This window comes from Chlamydotis macqueenii, chromosome 5 (assembly GCF_036417535.1).
Source record: "Chlamydotis macqueenii isolate bChlMac1 chromosome 5, bChlMac1.mat, whole genome shotgun sequence".
In the NCBI taxonomy this organism is placed as follows: Eukaryota; Metazoa; Chordata; class Aves; order Otidiformes; family Otididae; genus Chlamydotis; species Chlamydotis macqueenii.
Genome location: NC_141560.1, coordinates 69916206 through 69937704, shown reverse-complemented (window position 1 = coordinate 69937704; position 21499 = coordinate 69916206). Strand labels below are relative to the sequence as shown.

The following is a 21499-nucleotide window of genomic DNA, read 5'->3' as shown; positions in this document are numbered from 1 at the left end:
CCAACCCCCCTGCCCTGGGCAGGGGCACCTTCCACCAGACCAGGTCGCTCAGAGCCCCGTCCAACCTTGAACACTTCCAGGGATGGGGCATCCACAGCTTCCCTGGGCAACCTATGCCAGCACCTCACCACCCTCACAGCCAAGAGTGGTCCAAGTACTCCAGCTGAATACAAATTTTCTGTTTCAAGAAAGCAAATTAAGAAGCTTTATCTCTTAACAGTCTTTTAAAGGAAAGCATAGCTTCATGTGCACATCTAAGTCCCAGACCACCCGAAACGTTGACAAGACGGGCTCCAGCCAGTTGCCTGACCACAGGAGTGAGTCACCATCTGGGATGCTTTAGGGAAACAGGGACATCTGCCCAGGGCTTGCGGATGGCGACGCACCCGCGAGGCCTGTGCTGGGGCCGAGGGCCTGGTGGCCGGAGCATCTCAAGGCGTGAGGCACCTCTCCCAGCGTGGGACCTCCACCCTTGAGGGAGCCAAGCGTTTCCCTTGGGACATGTTTAAACGCCGAGATGGCACTGGGGGTTGGAGACGGCCGCCTGCCCGCTGCTCGGGAGCCTTCCGCGGGGACGCGGCCTACCCCACGGCCTGGCCCCCCTGCCCCGTCCGCCGAGGCGGGGTGAGGGGGCCGGCGCCCCCCGGGAGGAGGCGGGCGGGCCGCGGCCGGCAGGGGGCGCTGTGGGGCGCTCCCTCCCACCCCCGCCCCGGCGGCTGACAACGGAGCGGCGCGAGGGGCGGGCGCGTCCCCGGCAGCGGGCGCGGGACGTCTCGCAAGATGGCGGCGCCCCTGGACATGGAGCCGTCAGCCCTCAGCTTGGAGCTGCTGCCGACCGACCCGCTCCTGCTTATCCTCAGCTTCCTCGATTACCGGGATCTGATGAGGTACGGGCTCGGGCGCTCCGCCGGATCCGCGCTGCTGGGCGGGGGAGGGCAGGGCCGAGCTCGGCCTCGGCGCGGGCGGTGGGGGGGGGGCAGCGCCGGGCCGCGGGCAGAGGGGCGGAGCAGGGGAGCGGACCCCCCCCGCTTCCTCGGCGGGGCTGAGGGGGCAGGCGGGAGGGCCGGGGCCCGGCCGCTGTGGTCGGCGGGGCGGGAGGGGAGCGGGAGGAGCTGGGAGTGGGGGTGAAGCGCCGAGGAGGCGGCGGGCGGCCGCGCCGGGAGCTGCAGGTAGCGCGGGGTTGCCCAACTTTTGGGTGCGTGGGTCGCTGTGCCACCAAAGCGGGCCGGGGGGCAATGTCCGAGGCACAGCGGCCGGAGCACTCCCAAAGCCCTCGCCGCTCTGTAGGACAAGGATTTGGCTCGGCTTGGAGGAGCTGCTGTGTGGAGGACATACCTAAAGCACCGCTCCCTGTACAGTGGCAGTCTTCGCTTTTTTTTCCCCCCTTTTTTTTTTTCCCCGAAACCGAATATTCCCTGTTTTTCTGTCCCGTATTCTTTGTTGGTTTTGTTTGTAGCTAACTTACAATTTAGAGATGAACCAACAACTGAATTTGTGAAGTCAATAATTCCCTGAAACTGTTGTGTATCTGTGGGCAAACAAAGAGCGGTCCCGTTGCCAGTAAATACAGTCAGCTCTTTGAATGAGCTGCTGTTTGAAGAAAAACCAAGCGAAATAAGACGACTTTTTCAGGCAGAAAAACATGAATGAAAGTTGCAAGCTCCTCTTGGGCGCTTTACTAGGTGGCTGAAGAGTTCTGAGTCACGCAGTGAAGATGAGAGTGTGTTTTTAGCTAAAGCCTTCCCAATGAAGTACAGGCACTGGCAGGGAGTGAAATCACGGCATTTAGTCCGAGAGGGAGGAATAGGTATGAATGAAATAGAGTATTACCAAACTGGTTTTTGTTTAGTGTTTTTTTCTCCCATACATGTTAGTCAACAAAGCTAAAGACATCAGGGAGAATTCTATCAGGATAACGCTAAAAAAACAGATTAAGCTTAAGCAAAAATTGGAACAATTATTACAAGTCCAGTATGGATGACTTAGTAGTAGTTGCTAGCGGTGTAGTGAAGGCACTACCTATTTTTGTTACGTATTTGACAAAATGAGATGCATTTTGCTGTGCAAGGACAATTAAATACTGTCTAGGTTTCTTATTTACAAGAAACTTCTTTTGCCTAACTGGCTGTTTGTAGTACTCAAAGCATTAATTGAGGAAATCCCTTGGTTGCTTACATTTGTTTTGGAGACGTGTATACTCTGACCATGGCAAACGTTACGGTTTCGCTAGTATTCCACAGGCTGGTTAGTCTGGTGGTGATCCTTAAATAATGAAAAACCTGACAGGTGACCAAATATTTATGTAATTAATGAAGAATGGCTTTAATTGCATCTTTATCACGTTGGAAGCCACATGTTCCTGTGATGCCATGGTGACTTCCTTCCTACCAGAAATTACAGACTTGATTAGTAAACACCAATATAATAGATTTTTGCAAAGGTTTTGACTTTGGGATATTTCTGTCCCCTCTACCCCACCCAGAAAAAAAAAATAATTAAAAAGCCCCTTGTAATGAATGAAGTTCTTACATAGCCAGATGTCAAGGTTTGAAGTGAATGCGTTTGTGTCTGTCGTTGTGGAGCAGAAGGGTAATGGCAGGGCATACAGGAGAATCATTTTATTTTGTTGAGGTTGATTTTGAAATACTAATACAATTCTCATTTAAACAGACTGGATATTGAGAAGGGAAAAAAAAAAAGATTGGATTGAACAGGTAAATATCAATAATTTGGTAGTCTCAGTGAAGGTGTTTTCACCAGCCCTGGACTTTGGCTGATTCTTCTTATCAAAGACAAGATTGAGAGGCATCTTTATCTCAGTATGTAACTGTGCCTATTTACACTGTTGGTCTGTCTGACTTACTCCTGAGCTACACTGAACAAAAAGCAGTAAATGGAAGCTTAAGTTTGGTAACCTCGCTTGAGGTGTTTAGATGTTAACCACAGCCATTAAAACACACATGTTAACTGTTGGAACAAGATACCCTAAGAAGTGATGTTGCCACATCTAGATTGGTGGTTTCTTTAAAGCCTAGCTGATAATTCAGCTCAAACACAAAAGAAAAAAGGTTTATTGTCTGGTGTTCAGGTTAGATTGAATGAGGTAATGATTTTGTTTAAATTCTGTGAATCTTTGAATAGCAATCATTCCCTGTATTACTGCTCTGCGCGTTGCTTTGCCACACGTTCTTATTCCTATAAATACACTGAAATGTCTTGCTGTCAATACCAGTTGTACATTCCAGAAAGACTTTATAACTGTAAAAGTAGATATGGGAACAGACCGTATTTGATGGCGCCCTAATCGCTGCTTTTACAGAGCAAGTTGCAGGCATCAGGAATATAGGTTAGGTTTTGCTGTCTCCTTGCATCAAGCCAGGATCAGCTTAAATGATTTCTGAGGACGGTTTTAGACCTGTATCCTACAGGGTTTTTAGTACTGTGTTTGCATTAGTGCTGTGTAGTGCAGGAAATTATTATTTTAACTTCCTGAAGCAGCAATGTTACCTGTAATGCCATGCAAGATACCTTGGCAATAAGCAAGAGCTAATTTATGGTCCTCATTGGAGCGCGCTTGTGGTGCTTATTTCTAGGTCTGTCATCCTTTGTATTTTTCCTGTGTCTGTGTTTGTCTCTGATCATGAAGTTTGTTATTTAAACAGTGGAAAGTAACTTTGTAATACTTGAACTGTGTAGTTTCTGTAGTTTACTGTTTGAGCTTTCAGTAGGATGGGAACAGTAGAAAAAGATACGGTAGAGATTGACAATCCAGGTATGAAAGCAATTGAAATCATAATAACTAGCCTGTGCCACTGGAATGCTTACCTGGCGGAGTGGAGTCACACAGGAATCTTTCAGACAGTGTTTACTGTGGCGTAGGTCTACAGGGTGACCTGCTTTACAAAATTATTTAATTGCTGACAGGTCTCCAAGTGTGTAGAAAAGTAGTTCATGACTTATACAGCTGTAATGAAGACTTTTAAGCCTTGTAAGCACAACTCTAAAAAGGTCAGCTAACTTACTTTCAATTTCTGCTTTTATTTTGTGAGAATGCAATGTGTAATATACTGGTCAGTATTTACCCCTGTTTATTTTACTACTCTTTTGCAATCAAATGTAATGATTTTATGTTTTTAGTTGCTGCTATTTAAGTCGAAGATTAAATCAGCTATCAAGCCATGATCCGTTGTGGAAAAAACACTGCAAGAAATACTGGCTTATTTCAGAGTAAGTGTGATTGTTTTAAGACTTTTTGCTATGAAAACAAGGCTTATGTTTTTGTGCAGTCTATGTCCACGTTACTTCTAGTAACTCTAATGTTGAATGGGTATTCACCAGCTTCTCACCAGCTTCACACAGTTGAAAGGTTACTGGTATCAAAAATGTTAATTGCCTAAAAAAAAGCTTAATTACTGTACAAGTGTTAAAAAGTTTTATGAATGGATGGAGAAGAGGTGTCCTGTTAACTGATCATGCTTTGGGCCTGGTTGTTGAGCCAATTTTTGGTTCACCTCACTGTCTGCTTATCAAACCTGTACTTTGTCAGCTTCTCTATGTTGATACTAAGGGAGAGACAGTGTCAAAGGCTTCACTAAATTTGAGATAACAACATCTGCTGCTCTCCCTTTGTCTATCAGGTGAGTCACCTCATTGTAGAAGGCTATCGGGTTGATCAAGCATTATTTCATAAATCTATGCTGACTGCTCCTGATCACCTTTCTTGTCTTTCCTGTGTTTGGAAATGCTTTCCAGGAGGATTTTCTCCATCCCGGAGAAGTCACATTGGGCTGTGTAAAAAGTTTTACATATGTGGTTTTTCAGGTGGTGGTGTGTTTTGTTTTTAAAAGCTCACTTGTTGGTCTGCTTGCTTGCATTGAACTCAGGTTGTCTGTTAAGTGCAAGCTAATTCTAAAGGTATCAATCCCTATCTTTGCAAAAAAAAAGCATGTTTTTCTCAAGAGCTGAGAAAGCTGGTGGAGTTGACTGAGGTGAATTAGCAACCAGTTTTGTGACTGCTTATCCCTTCTTTGTGTCCTGTTTCCTAAACAGTACCTTTGTATTTAGATTGTAAATTGTGACGATTGGTAACTACTTATGACTGCAGGGATCAGTTCGATATATTTTTCCGTTATTCAGGTCCGTGTGTTTAACGAACAGCCTAGGATGGCAGAACAGCTAGTGATAAGGAGTCAATATATTATAAGTAAGAGGGTGGAGGAGGTAATTTAGGAAGACATTTCCAAACTTGTAGTTTGTAATCTATATTATATCATATGGACTGTATTAAAAGTTAACAGCAAGCAAAGTTGAATCTGCAAAGACAAATGTACTGTGCATATTCTAATTATATGCAGGTTATGAAAATGTAACACAACTTGTAAAATTTTCCCTTGAGATTCTCTGCGTAAAAATCCTAAGCGATATTCTTAGTAGAATCCAAACTAGAAAGGAAAATCTGATGGGAGTCAGGGGAAGAAGGTAAGGAAATGGGAAGTTCAGACTGAGCACCTGATGCTTTAGAAGAGGAACTTGGTGTGGGGGAAGATGAGGGGGATGTAGGGCTTTGCTAAGGACAACTGGCTCCGGGGTTGGTCTCTGAGATGCTGACTTCTCCATAGCTGAGAAAAACTGAGTAATGAGGCTATAGGTAATTTCTACAAATAACATTTCGAGGGTGAAAATATGCTGAAACTTCTGTCACCTGCTGAGACATAAGTCACTTAGCATTTTTTTCTTTTACCTCCTTGGTTTGACTTTAGTTTATCTAACTTCCTAGATTAAACTTAATCTATTTTTGCCCCCTCAACTCTTCTTCAATAAGTAAGATTCATCTCTCCCTCTTAGAGCTAGAGAAATATGAAAGGTGACGTGAAGATTTCTGAATTGTTACATTTTAGTTCAAGTGTATGAAGCTGTACTGAATCTTTTAGATTCAGCATGCTGATCGGAGTTTGAGGAGTTGGAATACATCCTAAGACAAAGGTGCAAGGGCTGCTACAATTTGGAGGCAAGCGTCCTTTGTCAGATGTTAGCGCTTTTTTGGCAGCCTGTCTTCCCGTAGCTTGCTGTTGTGCCTGTGAGGAGTACGGAATATGCAGAAATTCCTTAAGAAACTCACTTTCCAGATCACTGCACAGAGTTGTTTTTTAACTTTCTAGTTTGCTCCTTAATCCTTCTTATGGGGTAAATAAAGGAGTCTGTGACTACTGCAATAGATTTTCTTTAAAGTTGTTTTTTTTTTAAGGCCTTCGTTGTATATGTGTGAAATGTGATATGAATTAGCTATTCGCCAGTTCTCAGATTTAATAATAGACAGAACTTTAGAAAGATTTTTAAATAGACAGTTTAAAGGAATACTGTTTCTAAATTTTCCCCTGATACTAAGTACTCCAAATGTTTCCTAGTTCTGTTCCAAGTTGCTGTTGAATAGATGCTGGGATTATTTGAGTTTGTGTAGCTTCATGTGGCTCAAAGTGTTCGTGGTTTAGTGTTATGCATACTGTTTCTGCCAAGTAACAAATATTAACTTCTTGGTTTTAGAAGTCAAGCTTTTTAGACTGTATTTGAACTTATTTTCTTTGTGTCCATTTAGAGAGGAAAAAAGGCAACGAAATCAGAGCTGGAAAGCCATCTTCATCAGTACCTACTCTGACCTAGGAAGATACATCCGATACTATGCTACTTTGAAAAAAGCCTGGGATGACCTAGAGAAATACTTAGGACAGCGGTGTCCTCGGATGATTGGTTCTTTGAAAGGTACGGTGTAATGCCTGCTTTCTCTAGTTGGGTGGCTGATGTGACATTGTCTGTTACTGTTTCATGCTGCTTTCATCCTAGGTGTGTGCTTCATTTACCAGAGCTCTGAAAGTCAAGTGCTTTCCCTTCCTCTCCAGTAATTAAGTAGATCAGACCACATGTATAGTCCTTGTCCAGTTACTAGTGATCCACAGATTCACTGAAGTTTTATTTCCAGGAAAAAAATAAAGATTTTTTTTTTTTTTTCTTTCTCCTCTAGTGACCAGTCTGTCATCTTTATATCTGGATAAGCAGGAAATGAATACACTTTTACTGCTTTTTGTCTTTGGTTGCTATGACTGGGTGGGTTGGATGGTTGGTTTGTTTTTTGTTTAATAATCCCATCACTTCAAGGACCTGGGACCTGTTGGTGTGATTTTATTTGTGAGATTTTCTTAAGACCTAATTAAAACACTTTCACATGAAAGGAGGCATTTTAAACTAAAGCCAGTCAAAAAGGTTTTTCTTCTGTAGATCTTACTGTGTTCCTCTAATGAAGGTAAATCAGTAACTGAACAAGAATTTTTACTTTTTTTTTTTTTCCCCCCTCAAGATTCTGTTTTCCAATTAAGTCTGTGTTTTAATACTTGAAGTACTTCCAGTATTGCAGTTCATAAATCTTATGTAGCAAGACACACAGCAAAATAAATTTTCAACTGTACTTCTCTCTTCTGTATGAAACTGACTGTTAGACCAAGATGTTTGATTTAATGTGATCTGTGAAATTAAGAGAAATCTACAGACAACGATCTGTTTCCTATATCAATCTTGCATGTTTCTTGGCTTGCTGGATAGTGCCGGATTCTTAAGTTTTGCTAAGTATTTGTGAATAATAGAACATGAATGGAACTTAATACTTACTATTTTCTTTAATTTTTTTTTTATTTTGTTACTTCTAAGTGTTAGTGAAGGAATGCCTTTTTAGGAAAAGGCCAAAAGGATTATTTGTAGCCTGAACTCTTGTGTAACTCAGGTCACAGTACCTGTTGTAGATGTCCATGCCTTGATTTCTGTAACTCTTGTGCTGCTCTGTCGAAAACACAGACTTCACTCAGGTATACAGAACCACTGAATTGTCAGTCAAGTATTTTGTTAATAACATGGAAAGTATCAGTGTTGGAGGTGTTGAAATTAACAGATTTTACCACAGTTTTACTTTCAAAATCCTCCCAAGGAATTTGGTGCAATGAGGCTTTTTATCTACATAAAGACATAAAGAAATTTAAAATTACCGATTTCCACACCTGTATAGCGATGGAAGGTTTCAGCAGGAGCTCTTCCATAACTTACACTTTTTAAATACCATTTCTACAGGATCTTGTTTCAAGGAATTGTTAAATTATGCCATATGAATGAAACTGACAATGAATATGAGTATGAGAAGGGTTTATAAAAAATAAATCGCCCAAAACCCCTTGACTGGGACACACTACATAGCCCAGCCCGTTGATCTTTGGTAGAATTGAGGGTGTGGAAACCCCCTCATTACAACTCATCTGTTGCTCCAAATTCCAGGTGAATGGTGGCTGCAGCCGACGTTTCTTTGTTACTGATTGAACTGGAAACTGAAAGAAGCAACCTTTAGAATTATAAAAGAGCAAAATCATTATTGCCTAAAAGTTTTAACTGGGACTCGGTTGGCTAATGACAACATTGTGGCGAAAAGGTTCATTTCACTTTATAAATACTTTCTGCTTAGGCCAGGCCTGTGGAGATTTCGTTGGATAGAGATTGGTGCTGTATTAATTAACCGGTTAATGTAATCAGCTTCCTTTCAAATTTGTGGAGTATTCATTCTGTGCCACCTAGCATACAATAAAGTCACCAAATATTGACTCGAGCCCATGCTCATTTGATCAAGGCAATTACAAGTTCCATACTTTGTGTTTGAAATATTTGATTTTTAGGGATTCTGGCCACTGGCATGGATTTAATCAGTGGAAGATTTCTTGAGACTGTGCTAGTAGGCAGCTGCGTCCCAAAGTTGCACTGAATTTATTTTGCTTTTGTATGTCTGTTAGTTCACTTTCTCTGAATTAAAAGTGGCAAAATATTTTGAAATATATATTCCATTTGTGATAACATTTAAAAAAATATCCATGATGCTAAGGCTGCTGAGGCTCCTTAAAATTCTCTTTAACAGTTGAAAACATGCTATTATGTCTAGAATGTAGCTAGTTTTTGCCTTATTTCTAGCCATGCAGCTCTGATTAAATTATGTGAAATAAAATTTTAAAGGACAGGTCTTAATACAAATTCTAGTATTCACCTTTGTCAGGAGCAGCATACTGGGCACTTGGGGGCAGAGTAGTGAAGCAGTGTTAAATTTGAGAGTTTTGTAGGAGCAGAAGTTCTTGATTCCCCCTCCAAAACTGCCACTTAATACTCTGTTTCTTCTTGTACACAGAGAGCGTGCGGGAGGAAGATCTAGATGCTGTGGAAGCACAAATAGGTTGCAAACTCCCTGATGACTATCGATGTTCCTTTCGTATCCATAATGGACAGAAGCTAGTTGTTCCTGGGTAAGGAGCGAAAACTGCATACCAAGTTATTAATTCCTTTTGTTTTTCTCGTATCCTTTATTTATTAAAAAGATAAAATCTCTGCTGAACAAAATAGATGAAACACTTAAATGTGTTGTAACTGAGCGACTGCTTGAAGTGACACTTCTAGAATTGGCTATCTTCTAAGCTTGAGAGTAATTGAAAACACAGTGTAGATTTCTAATTGCTCTAATTACTCTTACATTTCAGTCCTTTTTCCTAGTCAGACTTTTTTTTTCTTTCATAATAACTACAATTTCCAACTGTTAGACTTTTAATCATACCACTGCAAGTTGCTCCCCTGAAGTTTTGCTTTGTATTACATAAGTAAATTAACTTCTTGCACTCTTTAGATTTCATTATTTAATAACTTATTTCTTTAAAATATAATGGGAATAACTTGCAGACCAGGTAGTCGACTTAAGTAGAATCTAAATGTGAGTTCTGCAAATTAAGTTTTATCAGTAGAAGACATTACAATTTAATGCAGTTTGAGCAATTAAAAAACAAATCACCAAACATAGTTTTTTGTCTTCCAGCTATAGAAAAAGTTAGCAGGTCAGCACATGAAGTGCCGCAAACATTAGCAAAAGATGGAAAGTGAGGGCAAACCTGGTTTGAGCAACGTGGTCTAGTGGAAGGTGTCCTTGCCCACGGCAGTGGGGTTGGAACTAGATGATCTTTAAGGTCTCTTCCAACCCAAACGGTTCTATGATTCTGTTAAATCATTGCAGTGTCTGCAGGGGGCAATACATCCATGTTGCTCTACCAAAACCTTCACTAGTAAAGAAGGTGCAGCTTCCTCCAGTTCTAGCGTTGTATGTGCAGAAGGGATATGGGAAACAATGTTATGCAACCATAAGGATGACCAAAAGGAGAGATTTTTTTTTTTTTTTTAGAGAGGAGATAGGTGCCCTGCTTCTGTAAACTTCAAGTATAGCTCTGCAGCTTCTGTGCTTCCTGCTCTTCCTACTGCTTTTTCACTCCCACAAAGCCTCTGCTGTGAGGATGTGCAGGAGCAGACATATGCCTTTGGGCATGCCTTTCAGCTCGAACGACTGCTAGTGGTCTGTGGTCCATCGCTGTGCCCTCAGCACTGACTGGGGGACTAGTTAGGTCTGACATGTGGGACCCTGGAGCCTGAAAGGCTGCCGTACTGCGAGTGGAAGGTGTGGTCTTACCGCTGGGGACAGGCTTGGTTTCTTGTGGGAGATGAATACTGGAAAGATCAGGTGTAGGTAGTGGAAGTCTATGCAGCAAGTTCTTGGCATGTTAGGTCAGAAATGGAGGAGATTTGGAACTGGTTGTCACTGTTAAATGCTTCAGGTTTCTGTGTTTGGATGCTAGCATTGCTTTTTAAACTGTAGAACATTCCAGGCAAGACTATGTGAGGAAAAAGAGGAATGGAACCTGTTGCCCAAGATGGGAGCAGCTTATATTGTGCTGATGTGTGGCAGCTTGCGCCTGAGTCACTGCTTTCATAACACCAGTAAAAGCTTAGCATCTGTGAGAGTTTAGATCGGAGAACATCAGTGAAAGGCAAATTAGAAGGGAGTATGGGTGTGGAGGTGTACGTTACAGGTTTGTGTACTCCTCTGATTGCTAAGCATAGTGCTGCAGCATGTGCCCTTGTAGTTGATTACTTTGATCATGTTACCCCTTTTATCATTCTTCCACTGTCTGACCCTTTATTATATTGACCGTATGTTGTGTTTTTTTTTTCTGTTTTCACCCTAGCTGTCATCTAGCCTGACGTTCAAATCAACATTAACTTTAGTTTCCGATTCTCACCTCCATTCCTAATCCGTTACGTGTTTCAGATTAGTACTATTTTTTTCCACATGTATCTGTTCTTATGTATAGAGGGGCTCCTTTTACTGTCTTCAATGTCACTTTCTTATTGTCAAAAACAAGCTGTAATGCTTACAAAAAGCTAGAGGAAAACATTAGAAAAACAGTTGATGGTCTTGCCACGTCATGTTTTTGAATATTGTCTCATTCTTTCCTTGCGTGTCTGTCTGCTTGTGTCTGCCTTAGTTTTTATACTATTATCATCTGTATGACTCAGTGGTTGTTTTCCTTGTTTGCTTCTCAGCCTTTTCTCCAAAGCATAGAGCACCTTACTCACTGTAGTTTTGATTGATGACTGTTACTATAGCAGCTTGGTATTCTAATTGAAAAATCATGGATGCTTTGAGAGTATTGAAATGAACTTGCACAAAACTTGAGATACAGAGCACTGGTCGTTAATAAATTATGATGCTGTGGGAAGCTGCATCAGCTCTGATGTAAAACTAATCAACTAAAAACCCAGTTCAGCACCTGGATATTAGAGTTGGACTTCATCTAGGTGTAATATGCATCAAGAATTCTGATAGAATCAATGCTTAGAAAATATTTAAAGCTATCTTTGCCTTGTGAGTGGTATCTTCTGTTTATCTTTCCCTGTTTTTTTTTTCTCTTTGTTGTCTGTTAAGTTTGATGGGAAGCATGGCACTGTCAAACCACTACCGCTCTGAAGACTTACTGGATATCGACACAGCGGCTGGAGGTTTTCAGCAGAGGCTAGGTCTGAAACAATGCCTTCCTCTTACTTTTTGCATTCATACTGGCCTGAGCCAATACATGGCCCTGGAGAGTGTGGAGGGACGAAATAAATACGAGATCTTCTATCAATGTCCAGTAAGGAAGATATGTTTATACTTGTGAATGTACTTTTCTAAGGATTGATGGTGTCCCTTTGCATGTTATCAGATACCTGAAATATTTTATGTAGCAGAACGTGAATGCTGAGAAGTCATATTAGTTTGTTACTTGTCCCTGAGTTGCCATCTGGTTTTCATCAAAGCACACAAGTGGAATGCTTAGTAAGGGAAAGAAGCTGTTAATGACTAAGCTTACATTAAGCTATTAATGACTATAGCAATTTTAATAGGTTCGTGACAGTGGACAACACTCATCCTTCTTGGAAGGTATTAATTTAATTTGTTCTGACTATAGCAGATGTATACTTTTATCCCTATTTCTGTAAGGAAGAAAAACTTTTCTGTTATGGAGGATCAGCATCTGTATATATCTCCTTCCCCAGATACATTAAATGTAAACTTACTACAATAAATGATACCCCCTGGTTTGTAAGCAAAACTCACTCTCCAGTGAAAGAACACATTGCTCTTAAAAAGCTCCTTTGTAGAATGTAATTATTGGAGTATTTTCCATAATTCTTATAGCTGCAGTAGTTTAAGATAGGCATATCGTTGATAGTGAAGCTTAAGGATATTATACCTAACAAGATTTTAGCCCTCTCTCTCCTTGCCCGTGCCCTGAAAACCTCCCCACCCCAAAAAGATAGCGAGAAGAGTAAAGGGTGTTTTTTCTAAAAAAGATGGGGATCTTCATCCTGCTATGGAGTTCCTGGTTGGTTGTTTTCAAAGCATCTAGCAGTGAGATTTCTAGAGAATGCCATGACGATGGATCACTTCATGGATGTTAAGATCCCCCTTTGTATTATGCAGAGTATTTAAACCTTCTCAATAGTGCTTGGGAACCTGGAAGGTTACTTACAAACTTATGTTTTGGTTCATCTGTGGACCTCCCTTGTTGTTTCAGGGGAGAATATGATAGCACAGGAGCTGGGATTGTTTAGCCGAGAGCAGAGAGGGCTCAGGGGAATCTTGCCAATGTTTATAAATATCTGATAGCAGGGCATAAAGAAGTCAAGGTTAGGCTCTTCTCAGTGATGCCTGCCCAGTGACAGAAGAAGAGACAATGGGCATAAGCTGAAACAGAGGAAACTTGGTCTGCGTGTACACAAAAATGTTTTTACTGTGAGTGTGGTTGGACACTGGAACAGGTTACCCAGAGAGATCTGTCCTTGGACAGGACATCATCCTGGGAAACCTGCTCTAGCTAATCCTGCCTCACACAGAGGGATTGGACTGATCATCTCCGGAGGTCTTTTCCAACCTCAGCTGTTCAGTGCTTCTGTTCTTAGACAGTATTTTTGGGGGCCTTGTTTCTTGAATGATCCATTAAATCTGATTTTATATGCATGAGCCTTAGTGGAACGTTCAAGCTGCATATTCAGTGATCACCTGAGCACTCACAGGGACAGATGTGTGTTTTATGTATTGGAATGTCTGACTGGGAGTATAATGATGTATTAAGCAGCCAAATTTTAGGTTTAGTGAATATAGGGGGAGTGTTCCTTATGTTATATTTCAGGTGTTGAATTTTAACCTTGGAAGTCTTAATATTCTCCTTCTAATAAATCCATAACCTGCTTTCCCTTTTAGGACCAAATGGCTCGCAATCCGTCTGCTATTGATATGTTCATTACAGGTAACACCTTAGATCAAATATTCTGCAAAATGGTTTAACTGCACTGTTTAGAAAATGCGTGTCAGTGTGACTTGAACAAAGCAAGCATTCTGAATTTTCTGTGCTATTTGTAAGACTCTAACCTACTTTAAAACATCAGTGGTTACTTGAAGTGAGATGCAAGTGTGTCTGCTGTACAAATCATTCAGTGTGCTAACCTGTCTAACAAGATGAGCAACACCTTTCACTTAGCCATCATGGAGATGATGTAAGCAGTTATTAAATACAACACCCAAGTGGACAGAAAGCTTTTTTTCTTTTTTCCCCCTCCCTGCAGTAGTTTTTGCAGCCGTTTTAGAAGTTGAAAATATTTTGCATCTCATACTGAAATTTAATTAACTATAAACACAGCTGCAGAAGAAACCTTTCTGGACTTTATTTGCCTCATTGCTTTGTTCAAAGGATAACAGAGGGAAGGGGAAAACTGCATAATGTTGTTTGGTTATGTAGTAATCCATCGTGATCATCTGTCTGACATGTACATGGGCTGCAATACTGTTTACTGTTTTGATTATTTCTTTTTGTTAATCTACTGGAATCTGGTAATTTTTATTATGTCTAAATTAATTCCTTTCACTCTGTGGGAAAGCAGATGTGTAATAAATGGCACCAAAATTAATATTAAAATTTAGTCTTGCTCCTAAGAGCTCTTAGGAAAAAATGTATTAATATTACAGTGAGAAACCATGTCAGGCATTGCTGGTTTGAGTGGAAGGTAGTCAAATTCTTAGCCATGCTGATTTTAGGGAACCTTTCATGTACTGATTGATTGTATGAACTTATTTCTGTATGAAGTAGTCAACCTGTTACCTGTTTTACAAAGGTCATTGGGGAATGCATTGTGTGATTTAGAGCCGTCATAGGAAAGATGCAGCAAAAGCTCAAGAGTTTGGTTACTTGCTTCTCTCTGCCTGAGGATGATGTAATACTTTAAAGCTACTCTGTGGTGAATTGGTATTGCTGCTCAAGGTTGTTACTTTTATGGAATTAAGTCAACGGTGAGGTGATCTGACATTGTATTTAAATGTATTCCACTCGGCTGAAAGGGTTAATCGTGACTTATTGCAGAGTGGAGGGGGAAGTTTCCTATACAGCATTTATTTTGTCATTTTGAACATGGCAGGGTAAATTGCTTCACTTTCTCCATTTGGAATTATTTTATACAAGGTTTGCGTTTTGTGGATTAATGGTGGAAAGGAGAATAATAAACTTGGAGTTCTTAGACTTCCAAAAGATCAAAGGACAGTACACATAGCTCTTGCTCGAAGGAAGAAGTAGTAAGTACACTTAATCTAGCAGGAGTGGTGGTACCTGATAACACCTCAGTGAAGGTGAGGATAATGACTTCTTAGTATTTCAGCTTAAATCCCATTTGTATCAGTAATATTGACAAATAATTGAATAACTGTTCTTTTCTGTTGAACTCTATATTGCAACGCTTGGAAGATTTATGGCTGAGAAATTCTTTTACAGAGAGCCAGTATCTCTTGTATGAAACTCTCTTTTTTTGAGAGTTAAATGTGACAGCTTGATTGTCTACTTAGAAATCAAGCTGTTCTTAATTAATAGTTGTAGGCGTATGAAAAGCTGTTCTCAGACAATGGCTGTAAGTGTATGAAAATCACAGGTTCTTTGGAATGACGTGCAGCCTTAGTCTTCTGGGTTTGTAACAGGAATGCAAACTATGCCTGACTTCCTCCTGTGGCTTTAAGGAGAGCGAAACTCTGCAACTTGCTAGCATGTTTCTTAGAAACTCGATTCATATGGAATCGAGATATCTAGATATCAATCTATCTAGATATCAAAATTAAGTCCATAAATCCACCAGCAGGCTTGAATGCCTCTTGTAGGTAGAATATTTGGAAATGGCTATACAAGTAGTATAGGCCACTGCGCCTGTCGTCTTTCCCAGTCATAGCAGAAGAGTCATGAGCAGGAAACCAGATGATGAGAGACACCAGCACTTGAAGACCATGATTGTCATGTAAAATACTTAGCTAGGAGATTCTTTGTTTGCTGTGTTGTTTCTGGAGTATGCACCCTTAACTCTTAGTTCTTGGTTGGTTTCTCCAAATGGTCTTTGTTGATAGAATGGACTGGAATATTGACTGACTCATCTAAGTAAGTCTGAGAGTTTATTATTTAAAAAAAAAAAATCAAAGCTTTAAACTGTTTCCTTGAAGTATTTATTGTGATGTGCTTAGTGGTAAATTTGCCTGTTCTTACGAATGCTTTTCTTCTTTGGCATCTAGGTACATCTTACTTGGAATGGTTTACATCCTATGTAAACAAAGTTGTAACTGGTGGTTATCCTATCATCAGAGACCAGATTTTCAGGTATTGGGACTGGGATTTATAACCTTACTGCAAGGTTTTGATGCTTCTTTTAGAATGTTGACATCTTTCCAAGTAGTTATGGGTATCTGATTAAAAAAAGCTGATGGTGGAGAGAGGGGGAAGGACATGAAACTTATATTATAACTTTGTAAAACAGAATGCTTAAAGGAACTTTTTGTTTTCTAGAAGTTTCAGAGTTTGTAACTTTAATGGGACCAGAATTTTGTGCTGTAACTGATCTGAAGCTTAGCTAACTGTGTAATATTAATTCTGCTTGCTGTGAGTGTGCTGCAGCTGCAGGACTGTCCTGAGTTATTAGAAAAGCAATTGTTTCAGTGGACTGGTCTCTAAAATAACACTGTTGAACATGTAAATAAACAAGACTTTTCTGGTATTTGAGTCTTCATGCACTTTTCTTCTTAATATAAACGAGAACCTTAATTCTTTCAAACGGAGATGCTACAGCACCAAGTTTCTGATCTGTAAATTAATTTGCTGTAGGTGTTGCTAGGTTTTGTTTTTTAAATAGCATAATGACACATCCTTATTAAACAAGTGTGTCTTCATTGACTTCATATCAAATTATACACCCAGCTTAATACCAGCGTTAATGGAGGTACAAAGAGATCCACAGCTGTATGAGTTTAGGTGATGGAGAGGTATACGTCATGAAGACACTGCATACAGCCTTTACTAAATGCCAAATGACAAGTTAAGAATTACTTCTAACCTGGCACCACAGTGCTCATATTAGTAATTAACTAATTGCTTTACAGGTTTAGTTTTCTGTATGGAATGCACAGAGCTATTTGCAGAGTTAATGTTTTCCTTTCTGTAGGTATGTGCATGATAAAGAATGTGTTGCTACCACAGGAGATATTACTGTTTCTGTCTCCACGTCTTTTCTACCTGAACTCAGTTCTGTACATCCACCGCATTATTTCTTCACTTACAGAATCAGGTAAAAATAACAACTGAATTAACTCTTATAATACAGGAAAGACCTCTGTAACGTTCACAGCATCAGTTGTTGTAAACTTATGCGCAGCATTCAAAAACATAGTTAAATGAATAGGATGTGCTGAACTTGCTGTACTTTTTAAAAAAAAAAAAAACAAAACAACTACTAAATCGTTACCTGGTTAGGTATGCAAAGTACCAGTCAAGTTGGTAATTAGTAAAGTACAGTGATGGGTGGGAGAAAGAAATTAGGAGTAACTCCTGTGATTTAGAAAGGGGTAAATAACAATAGATAGCGGAGCAGAGGCTTGGAGATGGATCCCAACAACTGACTCAGTATGCTTCACCTGAGGTTTTTTTCCTTGTCTGTTTTGAGAGAGATCCCAAGGCTGCTAAAGTGTTTCTTAAAATGTATGAAAATAATTACGGAACCATTGGGTATGCTCTTTGGCTTCTAGAATTGAAATGTCCAAAGATGCTCTTCCTGAGAAGGCTTGTCAGCTGGACAGTCGATACTGGAGAATAACAAATGCCAAAGGTGATGTAGAAGAAGTTCAGGGTCCTGGAGTAGTTGGTAAGTAAAAGATTGCATTTACAAACCCAGCAGAGGGAGTGTTTTTGTATTTAATGTGCACATGATGAAAGTTATGTTATTAGCCGTGACAGAGAGTAGTAGTAGTTACATGGTTTGTATCAAAATCATTTTGTTGCTTGAAAGAAAGAGTTATGTATCCATCTCTTTTGTCTTTAAAGTCATTTTGTAAGGGGTGTCCTGATAGTTAACCACTCTTCAGTTAGTTTTGTAACAGCAGTAGTTTCTGAGAATCATTTATGTGTCCACTGGCTTATAAAATGATCTGTCTGAGTATGTTGTAGAGTGCAAGTGCTTTAGTAAACTGCTGAACTGTAGTTCTACTTCAGTCCTTACTATCGTGATCTAATATTTTACCAACAGGGGAGTTTCCAATTATCAGTCCAGGGAGAGTCTATGAATATACCAGCTGCACTACGTTTTCCACAACATCTGGATACATGGAGGGGTATTACACCTTCCATTGCCTCTACTACAAGGACAAATTCTTTAACGTCACAATTCCGAGATTTCATATGGTGTGTCCGACATTCAAGGTGTCTACGGCACGAATGGTAAGCAGAGATGCAGTTGTGCTTATCCTAGGATTTTTTTTTTTCTGTCTGATCTCCTGTTTTCAGAGAACTAGGATTGATTTTAATAGGACAGTGTAGCTGTGTCTTTAAATTCCAACATCATGTCACTTTTCAGTTTTTATTATTTTATTGAAAATCACTTTCTTCTTCAGAACCGTTTCTCAAAAAAAAAAAAAATTCTAAAAGTATCACTCGGTCTGAGACTTTGGTGATTTCCCATTTTATGAATTCTCAGAGTGTTTTTTGAGAAGAAAACACTACTGGTACAAAAAATTACAGTACCAAACAGTATTCACTTCAAAAATTATAGCGGTCCATCTGATGTTCATTAGTCTTCGCTGAAAGGGCTTTTCATAAAGTCACTTAATGACTTTGCAAATCAGTAAGATATTCAGCTTACTGATAATTCTAATGTAGTTTTAGTTCGGAGCTTGCAGGTGAACTATATAATTAATTTCTCTGCTTTAGCCCCTTTCAAGAAGAATGCTTTATTTCTTTTATCACTAGCATAGCCCTTATTTAGTGACTAATTCAGATAGAACTTGAAAAGTTTTTGTGCAAGCACTGAGTCTTTCCTTAGGGCTAGGGATCTACTTGGACACTTTCTCAGATTTTTCCAGGGATTTGAGACACTCTCATTACCAGTAGCTCCAGCAGCAAGTGCCAGCAGATGTCGTGCTTCTCCCAGAAAATGGCATCTCTTAATTCCTGCTCACGTTTGTGGGAGTTGTAGCCTTCTTGCCTTCGCTCACCTGTATAAATAATTGGCTTTTCTCTTTCGCACCAGCTCTGTTTTAAAGGTAGTAATGACCCTTTGTTTTAAACTGCTTTTGTTAAAAGACAACGAAAGCTGCCAAGAAAATTGGTACAGCTAAGACACTGAATTGTGGCTTTACGTGGATGCAGGTAAGAAATAATGAAGGCTGACGGATATTTGCTGAGTTAAGGTCAAGTAGTTTGGCAAAATTATCTCTGTTGCAAATTAAACTTTGTAATTGTAAGGAGCTGGTTTTAGGACATAGAGCACAATGTCTGCTCAGCTAATTGACACGACAATGCAGACTTCAGATTTTTCTAGGTAATTGTTAGTGCTTTCTTATTACTAGCTGGAATAGATGACTTTAATTAAATATGGATGTTTTATATTAGGAAACAAATCATAATGAATATGCAGTGGATGAAGACGAAGATTCCACAGACACTGACGAATATGAAGATCGACGTAGAGTGTTGGACATTCCTGCACCTTCTGGACGCTGCCCACGACATACCTGATGGGAATTTATCCAAAACAAAATGAACTGTTTTCAGAAGCTGAACTCTTTGGGGCTAGTGCATAAGAATATTTCTGACTGTTGTAAATGAACTTTCTGTTGCGTATCAGGGCAACTAGCATGAATGTTGGTGCCAGGTCTTACATTCATCAGAGTATAACTTTTTTTTTTTTTTTTTTCTTTTTCCCTCCCCTGGTTTGGAAGTGGGAAGGGGGTTTGGGGAGAGGGGGCAGAGGGAGGGATGTGGGAGGAAGAGAAAGGTGTTTGGGCTTTGTTCACTTTTTTTCTGAAGTGTGAAACAGCTTGATAGTCCGAGGTAATCATATCTTACATTTTTAAACTATTGCCTATTTATGATCATATTGCAAATACGGTGTGGGGATTTGTTTTTATACGAGCATTTAAAATTAGCAATAGACAGGATGGCAAAAAAGGTGTAGACTATTGTCCTTTCTCATGAGTTGCTACTCTTGATAACTCCTGCTAGGAATGAAACTTGCAGTTTGGTCTATGTATCCCATTTGGGTAAAATCAGGTGCTCTTACACTTTTTTTTAATTATTTTTTTTATTAACATAGAAGTACAAGAAAACTCTGGTCATCAATGCGTAAATTAGGAATGAAACTGGCCTTATTTTTTGACAATCTGTCTTTCAGCTTAATTTTATGCTATGTGACTCTGATTGGATAATGCCTTTTGGAATGTGGTGTATATGCATAATCTGTCACTCGGTAACCAGGAAAATTCTCAGTGACTATGAAGTATCAATTTGTAAATACATTTTGAGTTTTTTTTCTTTATATGTTTGCTGTTCAGACTTCATTAGAGGTGACAATTTTATGCTGAAGTATAATGTTTCCCTAAATCCTCTATGGATTTTTCTAACTATGCCTGAATTTAAAAAGGAAAGAAAAAGAAAAAAAGGGGGGGAGCCTGACAGAACACCAGATGACTAGAACCTTTATATTTAAAGAAGTATCTGTTTGCTTTATCACTTTTATTTTGTTTCCATTGCCATCAATAAACAACTGCCTTCTTTGCTCTCAAGTGCTATGTGGGACTCTTCTTGCCAAGACTTCAGCAATAATTGCGTGACTAGCATCGCTGTAGTCAATTCCTCTTCTTGACATCCAGAATTAGTAGCTCTTACGAGGAAACCCAGTATATTGTGGTTCCAGCTGAATGTTTCTATTATTGACTAATTACTGCTCATACAGAAAGCTTGATTTCTTTACAGGTCCTAGTATTAGATTCTCCATGTGCTCATCTTTCTCTAGTGCCGTGCAGCATTTGGATCTTCCACAGTGGCACAAGGTAGAAAAACAAATACTGAGCAGCATCCGTACCACAGTCATTCCGGTGAAACATCTAGAGAAGTAAAAAAACCTGACTTGCCAGAGTGGTTTAAAACCGTTTCCATTTTGAGGATTCCTCAGTACAAACTGTGAGGCGAAGATGTGATGTTTGTGGTGTAATGCTTTTTCTTCACAGAACTGTCATCTTCTGTTGAAAGGATCAGTGAAAAGGGGTTTAGTGGAACCAGAACTTATCCCAGTGCTGTAGCTCTGTTGTGTGTTTTTCAGGACAGATAATTCTCATGGTCGGAGGCTTGCTTGGTACTTTACCAGGACCTGTCTGTTCTAGTTAAGTGGTACCAGTCGAAGGTCATAAGGCTCTGCAGAAACACTCCCAGCTCTTTGTGATTTTACTTTTCTCGGGAAGTGCTTCTCCTGTGGGTTTTTAAAGAGGAAATAAAACTATTGCTTACTGTACAAGCAGCCAGGATACAGGACAAAGCTATTCTGTCGGCTTCTGAGCGCTGTGGCGTGCGGGTTTGAGGCCTCTGATCCGCAGGACTCCTGCAAACTGTTCGTGTACGAAGTGAGAAGGTAACCAGGCAGGGGGAGTGACATGTTGCTGCTCTTGTTCTAAATGCCTGCGTGTTTGTTACAGGCAAAATGTTATTCCATTGCTTCAGGCAGCTATTTTAGCACGTAGCACGTTGCCTAACGTTACCAGAAGCAGTGTTACTGCAAGCGCTGT

At 40.1% G+C, this 21499-nt stretch overlaps 1 protein-coding gene across 1 annotated transcript; it reads left to right on the top strand.

Moving 5' to 3' along the window:
• The first annotated feature begins 741 nt into the window (after positions 1-741).
• FBXO3 (F-box protein 3) lies at positions 742-20503 on the top strand. The gene is made up of 11 exons (XM_086749905.1): positions 742-887; positions 4138-4227; positions 6593-6756; positions 9203-9317; positions 11816-12020; positions 13634-13679; positions 15971-16055; positions 16894-17016; positions 17474-17589; positions 17971-18161; positions 19332-20503. The coding sequence occupies exons 1-11, from the start codon at positions 781-783 to the stop codon at positions 19455-19457; spliced, it is 1368 nt and encodes a 455-aa protein (XP_086606031.1). The 5' UTR covers positions 742-780; the 3' UTR covers positions 19458-20503.
• The last annotated feature ends 996 nt before the right edge of the window (positions 20504-21499 follow it).